This window comes from Cricetulus griseus, chromosome 2 (assembly GCF_003668045.3).
Source record: "Cricetulus griseus strain 17A/GY chromosome 2, alternate assembly CriGri-PICRH-1.0, whole genome shotgun sequence".
Lineage (NCBI taxonomy): Eukaryota > Metazoa > Chordata > Mammalia > Rodentia > Cricetidae > Cricetulus > Cricetulus griseus.
Window position 1 is genome coordinate 382757656 of NC_048595.1, and position 12652 is coordinate 382770307.

General features: G+C 50.8%; 1 protein-coding gene across 2 annotated transcripts in view; it reads right to left on the reverse strand.

Moving 5' to 3' along the window:
- Celsr1 (cadherin EGF LAG seven-pass G-type receptor 1) overlaps positions 1 to 12652 on the reverse strand; it is a 147308-nt gene that overhangs the window by 57832 nt on the left and 76824 nt on the right. For both annotated transcript variants that reach the window (XM_035440807.1, XM_027396193.2), the window contains 3 exons: positions 5743 to 5965; positions 2777 to 2892; positions 1899 to 1987 (listed from right to left, as the gene is read on the reverse strand). In XM_035440807.1, the coding sequence (XP_035296698.1) occupies positions 1899 to 1987; positions 2777 to 2892; positions 5743 to 5965 (428 nt within the window). The remainder of the gene's footprint in view (positions 1 to 1898; positions 1988 to 2776; positions 2893 to 5742; positions 5966 to 12652) is intronic.

A 12652-nucleotide genomic window follows, 5' to 3' on the forward strand; every position in this document is an offset into this window, starting at 1 on the left:
GAAGGGGAGAGAGAGAGAGAGAGAGAGAGAGAGAGAGAGAGAGAGAGAGAGAGAGAGAGAGAGAGAGACCAAAACAACAACAAAAAAGTATATGAACTATAAGGACTCAAGGAAGGGTGCATTTGGGGCACACAAAACCATAGACACTTTGTCTTTGAGCCAAGTGTATTCCACTTCCTGCAAGCTCTGTGCCTATATCTGTCATCATCTGGCCAGCTATCCAGACAGCACAGACAGCAATCAAAGTGCCTGAGCATCTCAGGTGACCATGCCCTTCTCCACAGGGACATAGAAAAGCAGTCCCAAGCTCCAGAGGCTTCTAGTGCCCCAGTCATGGGAGCTCAGCCCTCAACTGTGTGCCCAGAGGTTACAACTATCCTTTGGCAACAACATGGGTGGATGGCTGCAGGATGCCCTTTCTCTAGGGTGAGAATCACTGATTTACAATGCAGAACATGGTGTATATGGGAGGGGGCATGGGAGAACATGGAGGTGACACCCCCAAAGAAATAGCTGAGAACAATGAGGGATTGAGACATCACAAAAAGGAAAGCAACCCCAGTCCAACTGTGAGTTCTGGGAGGAGAGAATGCAGGGGAGGGACCCACATTCTACTGCTTCTCATGAGGTTACTGGGAGCCAATGGGGGCTGTGCAAGCAGCATCCTTTATATTGATAATAACTGCTTCAAAGTGCACAGAGGCAGCATTTCATGATCAAGTCAAGGTCTCTGAAATAGGACAATATAGCCAATGGAGACTTGTTCTTCTCTCTAGCAACTGTGCAACACTACAAACCCCACTGGGGACAGGCCTGGGGAAGTCCAAACCCTAATGCAAATACTGCTGACTAGGTTCCTTGTCCCTCAAGGTTCCCAGGGAGACTTTGGCCCCAGGCCCTGGCAACTCTTCCCTCTATCTCCATCACCATTAAGGCTGCAGAGGCTACGCTGGACCAACAGCTATCCCATGAGAGACAGCTCCCACACATAGCTAGGGACACAGAATGAGGACCAAAGACCACTCTTGGAGTCCATGGGTGAGGGGCGGGGGCTTCAGAAATGAAAAGATGCCCCAGGGTAAATGTAAGGTGTAATGTTAGAGAAAGAGTGACAGCAGTAACTGGCAGGGAAGGAAGAATGAAAGGCAAGAACAGCCCTATGCTCTAAGGCCCCAAGAGTGGGCAGATGCCATCGCAGGTACCAAACGCCTGAGGTGCCATGGACAGGAAATTCAGAAAATATCTTTGCCACCACACAAGATGCACAAAACAGATGTCCCTCATCTCTCATCTGCTGGTCTAACCTCGACTTGGGTCTTAGAAAGTCTGGGGAGGGCTGTGGCCAGGCTCAGTGTGGGGCAAGAATGACCAACATGGACTCATGGTGAGTAATAGGCTTTGTGTGTGTGTGTGTGTGTGTGTGTGTGTGTGTGTGTGTGTGTGTGTGCGCGCACACACACACACACACACAAAAATCACAGCCCAGGAAAGCATATAAGCTTGAGACACAGAAGTGATTCTGTTTCCTTACAGCCAATAAACTGCAAAACATACCCAAGACACCTGCCTTCAGAGCCCAGAGGGCACCTTCCAGTCACAGCTCAGGGCAGCTTTGCATCTGAGCTATGTCTGACCGGCCTAGAACCAAATGAAGCTACACACAATACAATTCTCTGTGGCCTGTCTTAGTGTATCCAAGTCTTTGCCTGTCCCCACAGCTCCAGCTCAAGGCTTGGCTACATTCACTGAACCCTCTGTTGACATCATACCCCCATTCTCTTTCAAAGGTGCTTGCTTTTACACTGCAGAGTACGGACATCGTCTTGAGTGGAAAAGCCACTGGTCCACCACTGGCTGACCCGAGTGGGAGGCGAGGAGGCCCGGAGGTACCTTCCTACCTTGTTGTAGTACTGCACCAGCACCGAATGCCACCGCCCATCACTCACACCTCCAGGGACCTGTGGTGTCACCGTTGTTGTGGTCTCCCCTGCACAGCGAGACAGAGAACCAGAGAGAAACAGGTTAGGGTGCCTCTAATCGGTCTTCCTGGCTGCAGGGAAGGCATGCTGCTCAGAGAGACTGTTTGTGTGCCCTTTTCTTGGCACAGCCACCACTGGAAGCCATCCCCCAACCCACCCCCTACATCGAGGGCTTCAACCTGAAAGGTGGCAAGATCCCCAAAAAGCAAATAAAAAGAAGAGCCCTGAGTCAGAAAAGGCTGGCCCCTCTCAACCCCCACTCCCTATTCCTCGTATCTGTGCCTGCCTAGTCTTTACCAGCTGGTGTAAGTCATCACATGAATATACAGGTGCACTGAACTTTTTTATTGTTATTTTTAGATTTATATGATTTCTATGTGTATGAATGTTTTCCTTCCATGTATATATGTATACCATATGTGTGCCAGGTACATGCAGAAGACAGAAGAGGGCATTGGATTCCCTGGAACTGGAGTTATGAACAATTGTGAGCTGCCACACTGGGTCGTCTGCAGGAACAGCAAGTGCCCTTAACTGCTGAGCTCTCTGTCTCTCCATCCCCATCACTGTGCTTCATTTACTAATTCCAATTAGGAAATAGGCTTTGTCTGGTGTTAGCACTACAAGTAACACTGCAATGATGCCATCTTCCTGCGCTCTGATTTCTTTTAGAGGTCAGATTCCTAGACACAGAATTAGGGTTGGAAGGATGAGCAGCTGGGAGCTGCTGGGAGGACAATGATAAACTTAATCCATAAAGTGCCTGGGAGATACTCCATGGCTACAGGAAGCCCCACCTGCCGAGAACGTGAGCTGCAGCTGCTCATCCACAATCTCCAGGGCGATGAAGTCATGCTTCTCATTGAAGCGGCCATTGTAGAGCAGCAGGGCATTCCTGTCTTGGGTGGCAAACCTGTGGGTGAGCAGCATGTCATACAAGTGAAGGACCCCAGGGCCATGAAGATACACAGGGGTGACATGGCCAGTCAAGGCACTGAACACAGAGGGCCATGGTTCAGGAGAGAATCAGCCCCACATTCTTATCACATGACATGCTGACAGCCTACCAAGCCTTAGGAAACATGGTGGTGATGGCCTGCAAAGTGTGAAAAGACCCCATATGGGCTGGGAAAAAGGATGGAGTGGATCAAGGTTGATGGTGCACATGTGAAGATCAGAGTTTAGAGGCCCCCATACCCATGTACAAATGCCAGACAGGTATGGTAGCCACCTGTAATCCCAGCACTCAGGAGGCAGCACTCAGGATCAGTGAGACTATTTGGAGTTGGGGAGCACTGGGTTTAGTAAAAGACTCTGCTTCAATAAATACACTCTAGAGCGATTGAAGAAGGCACACAATATCAAGTTTGGGCCTCCAAATGCAAACATGCATGTGATCAGAGGGGGAGGGGGAGAAGGGGAGAGAGAGAGAGAAGGAGGGAGGGGAGGGAAGGAGGAGGGGGAGGGAGTGAGAGATGCTACATGTTTGAAAGGATGACACACAATCGCATTTACCAACCAGGAGTGTGTCTGGGGGCAGAACACATGTAGTTTATCTTCTGCTATGGATCAGATGAGACCCCCCCCCCAGGTGCTCCTTTAGCACAAATGTCTCTGCATGAGCAGGTACCATGTCCCAAGCCTCTTGTACCTATGGGACCGTCTGATCCTGGACTCTGTGTCTGGGTTAACCCCTCTTACATGATGCCCTCCTGGCGAGCACCAGCCATTGCTAAAGACAGAGAAATAGAGACTACGACGGGGCCCAGGGCTAAGGGGAGGGAGGGAACAATGCAAGTAAAATGAGGAAAGACAGAAATAGAAACCAAGGCCAGAGGAGAAGGAGCTAAGAACAAAGGGGGATGAAAGGCATCTGGGAGTGGGGCCCACTTGGGAGCCCCAGCACTTGGCAAATAGAAACTAGAAAGAGGAGACGGGCCATGACAGAAGCCACCTGAGACAAAGGCAACTCAGCAGGGCTGGGCAGTTCTCCGTGGTAAGAGGGGCCTCAGCCTCAGCAGCTTCCAGGACGTGTGTCCCAGGAAACTGGAGGTCCACTGCTCTTCTGTGAGCATCCTGGGGGGACTTTGTGTCATCTTTCTTGTGACTTTGAGTTTTAAGGTAGTCATGTGTAAAGGCACCAAAAGTCATCACAATGCATGTAACTGTGAGCTCCTGGGCATGGAGGTCGGCAGCCACTGACTACACTCCAAAGTTACATAACCCCAGCTCACATCCATCACATGCTGTGATATTCACCAGGGGACACAAGACTCCTCTGATGAGGAAGGTGGCTATTCCTAGGAGTCCTCTGTTGCAGAGATACCATGTCACAGGGTATCCCACAGCAGGACCCTTGCTTTGCAGTCTTGTGCTATAATGGATAGCCTTCTAGATGGAGAGCAGAGTCTTGGCACAAAGGGGCCAACAGAACAATTATCCCAGCCTGGCTGAACAGGGTTCAGTATGTGCTGAGAATAAGGCAGACACTATTCATTTTATCAGGCAAGTGGAGAGTGGGGGGACAATAGCAAGTCCAAATTGCCAGCACCACCCCACATCCAAGGACCTCCCTGCCATGAACCAATGTGAGGGACCTTGGTAGCCCATTGTACAGGAGATGTGGCACAAGGAAAAGTCACTTGTCTGTGGTCAGAAGGACGCTGCTGGAGGTTTTCATCCTTGGGACAGAACCCAGGGACAGGCCCCTGCTCTGTCCTTCCTAAGAGGTCTGTCTGGTCCTCAGCAGGCAGCTCCGTGAAGACAGAGGTTGTGGAGTGACCCACACAGAGAAGGATAGAGAATACCACGCTGCTATCTGGAAAGCTGGGCTGCAGAGAGCCACTGAGACACCCACAAAAACCCCAGCGGAAACCTCACCCTATTCAGCTAACTTAGTAGAAATCTCAAATGGAAACTCTAGATTTTCTTTTAACTGAGAGCAACAGCCATGGGCTCATGCTGCATATAATCCAGTGAGTTCATTTGGTATTCTCTGTGTATGTTTGTACACGTGTGTTCAGGAGCATGTGTGTATGTGTGTGGAGGCCAGAGGCTGACATCGGGTGTCTTTGATCAAAAATATTTTGAGAAAAGGTCTCTTACTGAACCTAGAGCTCATTGATTCAGCTAGACTGGTGAGACAGCAAGTTCCTGGAGTCCTCCTGTCTCTGCCTTCCCAGCTGTGGGAGCACATGCATGTGCCACTGTGCCCAGACTTTTGCAGGGATTTGAATTCGGGTTCTCATGCTTGCACGGCAAGCACTTTAACAGATAAACTCTCTCCCCAGCCCCAAATGATAGATCCAAATATTTTTAGGTAACATCTAAATTCTTCTGAGGGAGAAGATGTATAAACAGCACACAATCAGCCTGTCACAAATCAGGACCAGGTCAAGGAGTTGGGGTCTGAACAGCCTGCCTTGTGACACACATGGGAGATCTAATTCCAGGGCCTGCCCCGCTGGCTACTGAGATGCCAGCAGTGCCCACATGTTGGCTGGTGGGCAGGACCTGAGTAGCCAGGTTAGTTCCCAGGCCTGGGATTTAGTCTGTCCCCCTCTCAAAAGCACTGGCATCGATGCTGTCACTGTGCAGAAATAACCTCCTCTGTCATCAACATGGCAATGGTCCTACCCTTGAGCAGCTGGTCTGGCAGCTAGCACCAAACAAACCTCCTCAAGCATCCAGAGCCTAGAAAGTTGAGCAGTACAGAACCATGACACCTTTCCAAAGGATACTCACATACACGGGCTGCACTTACGAAAGGGAGACGGTGAAGTGAAATCGCTGCCGCAAGCCTCGGAAGGTGACAAAGGACTGGGGCGGGAAGCTCCTGGTGCTGACTTCACAGTAGGGATGCTCGTACTCGCCAGGTGGGCACACACAGTGGAAGCCTCCGATGAGCAAGTTCACGCAGGTGCCCCCGTTTTTGCACACTCCACTGGCACATCGGCCTGAGCGAACGTTCACCTGGCAATGCTCGCCTGGAAAAGAAAGCGAGGTCACACAAAGGCTGTCCTGGTTTGCTTTTTGTGCTGTGGTAAACGCTGACCAAAGGCAAGTCGGGGAGGAAATGGTTTATTTCAGCTATTGTCTGTCATTGGGGGAAGTCAGAACAGGAACCCAGGGACAGGAGATGAAGCAGAGGCCACGGAGGAGTGACAGTTACTGGCTTGCTCTCCAGGGCTCGCTCAGTTTGCTTTCTTACACAATCCAGGGGTAGTTCCACCCACAGTGAGCTGGGCCTCCCACATCAATCATTAATCATGAAAATGCCCCCACTGACTTGCCCCTGCCAGGCCAACCTAATGGAGGCAGTTCCTCAATTGAAGTCCTCTATTTCCAGGTGACTCTAGATGGCCTCAAGTTGACAAAACCTAACCAACACAGAGGCTAAGGGAGAGCCAGTGGACTGTGGGTGTCCCGAGACACACAGCTAACTGCTGATGAGAGAGGGCTCAGGCTCAGAGTCTTAGATGCCACGGTGACACCTGGACTGTTGGCACAGCTTGCTGACACCTTGCAGATCCCCACATGCTGCTCTCGAAATATCAGAAACACCCTGCCCTGGAGGTGACCCAAGGATGATGGTTGATAGGGCTAAAATATTCCCCTGGGAGTTCTCCTCTACTGAATGTGTTGGGGCTGAGTCCCACTGAGTCCCAAGCTGCTATCTCTATAGCCCAGAGAACAAATCTGCAGAGACAGAAGATGACTGGAATCATTAATTCACTATACACTTTCACAACCACGCAGGCCTTGGAAGGATCCTAAGTGCTTCTGGTGCCAGGCCAGGTTTAGGCCAGGAGGGTGTGTTCCCATCCACCCACCAGTTCTGCACTGGCTGAGGTGAGCCCAAAGAAACCAGGACAGAAAGAGGTTGCCAGTGTGCAAAAGTAAGTGACAGCCAGTTTGGTATTTGCTTGTTTCAGGTCCATCACAGTGGACACTCATCTCTGGCCACTTCTAGATCCTGGGGCCCTGCCTGTCATAGCTCTGGGCTTGGCTTCTCTACAGGAAGCTTTGAGGTCATGTGCTTGCATGCATATCTGCACACTCACACATTCATGTACTCTGGGAGATACACTCAAACCATTGTATCCTCACAAATATGTTCATGTACATGTTTGTAAACATACCATTACATATATCCTTACACCCATGGTCTCAGACTCAGTATCAACCTCACACACATGCTTACACCTGTAGCTGCACACTCTCCTCACAGACCATATACATATGTACCCCACACACTCACACACTCACACATGTCAGTTGGTACTCAGCCTTCTGTGCAGCCCTTGTGAGTACCCATTGTTGATGTGCAGTATCAGCTTAAGGTGTATCTCTCTTCATTCAGACACTTTTTAAACTCTCTCCCTTGCCAGTGTTGCTTTACTATATTCCAGGTTAGTTCCTGAGCAGTCAAGCCCAGCACTTTCTGTGAACAAAGCTGCCCAAGAGACATTCTGGCATTATGCTCACTAAACTGTGAAGACAAAGGGCCCTGCTGTCACCCTGCCCACAGGCAGGGCCTGGGAGTAGCAGACCTTGGAGGTTCCAGGCTCCAGGAAATATCTAAATTTTCCCAGAAGAAAAGAAAGCCAGCTTTGCCCTTAAGACCCTCTGATCTCCAGTCCCATCTGCCATGGGATTGCAACATGACAGCCCAATCCTGCCACTTGAGCATGGGGTTCTCTTCTTCTCCTGGAGCCCAGGAATTCCTCTCCAAGACCCAGAAGAGGCCCCAGGGGTATCTATTTAGTTCCCCCCCACACACACACACACTTTATCTTCTAAAGACCCTGGAAATGGAAGAGAGTCCACCCTAAGTCCTGTATGTCATCACCTCAAGTGTGGCTCCATCTAGAAAGACCTGCTTTCCCAGTGATCCCACATTTCTGGGCTCTGTGAAAATAGGATGCAAAGAGCTGTCAGTCTACACTGTGGTTCTGTTTCTCCCCAAACTGCTGTCTGTCCAGCATGGCCTCTATAAGAGCAGGACCCTGAGACTGTGGGGGGTTTTCCCAAGGCTGTGTTTCAGCGCTCAGGGGGTGGTCCTCCTGACCTTCCCCTTCCCAAGCAGAAGGCAGTACACCTCGGCACCCAGTCAACAGCCCACCCAGTTTCGGCCTGTAGCCTCTCTTATCCTTCACAACAGGCATACCCCACCCAGCACCAACTTCCTCCCACCATCTCCTGGCACCTGCAGTTCAGATCTCCCCACTCTAGCCTGTTTCTCTCTGGGTCCAACCATTTAGGGTAGGAGTTCCGCCATCTGCCCAGGGAGTTTTGAGTCTTGGAGCCACCAACACTCCATTGGCCCTCAACTCCCTCAACATACCTCTTAACATTCTCACCTTCTGGGCCCTCATCCCATTGCCCCTTCACCTAAATCCAAGCATCCCCAACATACAACTTTTACCAGATCCATTGACTCCCAAAGCCACTAACTCTGTGACATCAAAGACAGTTTCCACAGTGCTGGTCTCTGATTACACTGGTCCCATTGGTTTAGTACTCCCACTACTCTACAAAGATGTCACCCCACCATGCCCTTGGCCCTCAAGCACAGAGCCAGCTCATCTGCCCCACATTCTTAGGGCTAACATACCCACGCCGCTCCTCCACCCAGGATCCTGGGACCCAGCGCATCACTGCAGGGGTCTTATCACTGATGAAGAAACCCAGTGATGGCTGATCTGAGGTCCCTCTCCCTCACTTTCTGGAGGCCACACTGCGTGCCCTCCCCAAGCCTGTGGCTCACCCCATAGGAAGTTTCACTGTTTCCTGAACAGATCCAGGACTTAGCATCTCTCCCAGCTCCACTGACAGCATCAGTATGTGGGAGCATGGGGTGGGGGTACAGCCACAGGCTGTAAAGGGCCAAGTCTTAAAACATCTGGTACCCAGGGGGTGCCTTGCATGTTAGGGTGCTGGACTGGTGCCCACAGTGAGGGGGCGTCTGAGGAGAGCTGGGTATGCAGCAGGTACTGGTGAGTGCTTGTGGGATGAAATCATACAACGCCAGGGCTCCCCAGATCCAAGGCAATGATTCATGCTTGAGTTTAATCCATGAGGTTACAAAGCCAACATCATTCATCTACTCATCCAAGCAGTGTGGGTAGAGATCTCGACAAAGAATTAACTGTAGGGTTAAACACACCACTTTTATATACCGCACCGTGAGCCGTGACTACTGGGCTTCAAGTGAACCATTCCAGCCTGGGATGGAGCCTCATCTCTGGGTTCCAGTACTTTCCTTTGAATCAACTCTAGATCCTTGGGTGCCAACACAAGGTCTGCTTTCTGGTTCCTTTGAGAACGCTTGTCACAGCTGCATCTTGGCCCACGAAGGCCTTCCCTTGCACTTACCACCTTCCGAGTGACTTCTCTGCATGTGGTTAGTGCTCTGCCCTGGGTGGGGGTAGCGGTGTATGCATGATCCTAGCACTGTCAACCTGGGGCAGCCAGCTTTACTGGGCAGTGTGCACTCTTGAGACCTGTGCTGTGATGGTTTCTAAGGCTGCAAGCCATCTTAGCCCAGGAGAAAGATACAGGTCAAAGTTTGTGAGTCCTGCATCCTTAATCCTCTCATAGAGTCACTGTATGAGACTCCTTTGATTTGGTCTTAGACTTCTGAGGGGGAAGAGGGGGAAAGAGGGAGACGGGGAGAGGGGGAGGAGAGAGAGCCTGCATTTGTGTGTGTGTGTGTGGGGGGGTGAGCGCACTCAAGTGCATGTGTGCACCTGCAGAGGTCAGTAAAGGGTGTTAGCTTGCCTGGAGCTTGTGAGCCACTGACCCTGGTGTTAGGAACGAAACTGGAAGAGCAGTAAGCTCTCTTAATCATTGAGTCATCTCCTGCCCACCCTTCCTTCCTTGCTTGCTTTTTCTAGGTTCTTAGGCTTGGTTGGCAGCAGGTATCTATCTGCTGTGGAGTCCTCTCTGATCTATCATTTTTGCTTTCTGAAACAGGGTCACACTATGGCCCAGAGCTCTCCATCCTTAACCTTCCACCACACAGTGCCATTTTGATGAAATAAATCATCTCAGAGCTTACTGTCATGATTTAACTTTGTTCCTTTCTAAGATTTCATGGTTCGGTATCTGGCATTTCCCGAACATCCCAAGTGTTCTGCTTGGAGTCAAATGCTGCTGAGTCATTCTCAAGCCTGGAGCACACCTCCCCACCTCCTCCCCGAATTCCCATTTCATAGCCAGCCCCTCCATCGACACCAAGGTAAGGTTAGCTTGGGCAACCTGATCGCTGAGCTCCATAATTCATGGAGCATGCCACAAGGTCCCTGCCCATGAGGGACACTGGGCTCAGCCTGGTTATGGCTGCAGACACACAACTCACATGGAAAAGACTGGAGAGAGTTCTGCAGAGAAACACCCTGGAACTGAGGCCAGCCTAGCCCTGAATCTTAAGCATGTCCCATCACTGAACAAGTGCCCTACCCAGATGTGGCTGAGTAATGTCCTGTCTGCCCAGAGACTCAAGTTGGTACTGCCCGAGCCACTGACCCTCAGCCTAAGCAAAAGCCCCAGTGTCACAAGACTTCAGCAAATGGATTGCCTGGCATAGGGAGGAGTCAGGTGATAGGTGAAAACGTGAGAAGGCTTTGGCTCAGAATGGAGGCACTAGGAAATGAAAGGATGCAGGCCTAGAGAAATCATAGCACAGAGGGCAGCCATGTCCAGTTTGGGAGAAGGGATGGGGGTCTGAGGCAGGGAGCTGCTGGCCATGAGACCCACACTCCAGTGTACCATGTACAGGAGCAGGGACTAGCGATGCAGAAGGCCTGGGTCAACTTCAAAGAACCACAGTGCTCAGACCCTCAAGACTTTGAAGAGGGCAGAATGCACCCCCTGGAAGGGAAGGGCAGATAAAGGTTTGCCAACTTCAGTTTTTAACTAAATAAAAAGACAATCCTTTCTCCCTCAATAAAGACTTAGGGGCTTGGAACTAGAAAAACTAGAATTTCCAGAGGCACCAAGAGTAAAGCTCAGACCCAATGCATAAAAGGCACACTTGGAAGCTGGAGGTCCTCTGGCAGAACTGAGAATCACCAGGACAGGTGGAGAACACAGCAAGGAAGTGGGGGCTGGTTGGGGGGGGGGCTGGAATCTGAGCAGGGATCATTCAAAATCAGGTCTTAAACAGAGCTCCAGAGTTGCCGGGCGTTGGTGGTGCACGCCTTTAATCCCAACACTCGGGAGGCAGAGGTAGGCAGATCTCTGTGAGTTTGAGGCCAGCCTGGTCTACAGAGAGAGTTCCAGGATAGGCTCCAAAGTCACAGAGAAACCCTGTCTCAAAAAAAAAAAAAAAAAAAAAAAGCAAGTCACTGTGCAAATTGGTTCAGAAGCTCCTCTACCACAGGAAGTGCTGTGACCAGCAGAGGCATTCTGGGACATTGAAAGGCAGGTGACCAGCAGAACTCACTGAGGACTAAGCACAATGGCCCACCCTTCCATGTTTCTACTCAGTCACTCACCCATACACCATCCATCCTTCCACTCATCTTTTTTTCTACCCAGTCACCACATCTACCCATCCTTTTTCCATCCACCAATCTACATCCTTCCATCTGCCCATCATCTACCTGTCCTTCTTTCTATCCAGTGATCTATCTATCCCTTCAGCCATCTATCTATCCACCATCTCTCTATCCCTCTATACAAACTTCTAACCATACACACACCTATCATCCATGAGTTCGTGCAATGAATTGCCCGGCACAGGACACTTTGAGGCACTGGGGTTCCAAAAATTCACAGAACCACCAGTTGCAGCTGTGGAGTCTCTTAGTTAAACGGACCAAATGTTTAGGAAAACAGAGAAGATGTGCTAAGAGTCTTAAGGCAGATACATGACAGGAACGATGAGGAGTGAGGTGGAAGAGAGGTGTGGTCAGGCCTAGGGCTCAGGCAGAGCAAACCCTCAGCACCCCAGAGGGTGGGTCATGAGGCTGCATTTGGACCTGGGATCCCTGCCAAGCCCATAGAGTCTAAGCAGACCTGAGGAAGAACCTCCAGCCTCAAGCATGCCCCACATGGAGGCGCACACAGTACCCACACACGTGCAAAATAGTCCCCACCAAAGACCAGCCGAGGCCCTTTCCTGGTGCCACAAAGCAGCCTCCTCCTCACCTCATGCTTCTGGAGAGATGAAGTGGAAAAAAAGTTCATATTAGCAAAGCCCCATCCAACACTGTGGTTACTCAGAACAACCCAGTGTCTGTGACATGAGGCTCCAGGGCAGAAGTCCTCACTCAGCCCAGCAGCAGAGTTGTGAGACAGGGCACCCTGCAGGCCTGCTTGACAAGGGAGACCACAGAGACAGGGCTAGCCTAATGCTTTCTCTCTGGCTGGTACCAGGGCCACATTGAAGGCTGAAAAATGCTATGACCACCTTCAAAATGCACTGTGGGAAGGTGTCGGGAGATGACGGTAAGGGCCTCAGGTCTTCTATCAAACCCAAAGCAGCACTGCCAAGGACAGAGGTTCACTGACCAAAAACCAGTCAAATGACTTGTTTTGCTGGTTGTATATCCATCCTGGGGACAGGGAGTCCAGTCCCCCTTGTCCGGGAGCCATCTCTAGCACTTGAGAGGCTGGGTAAGGGAACAGAACTCATTTGGCAAAGGTCCTGGACTGCAGCTGTCACT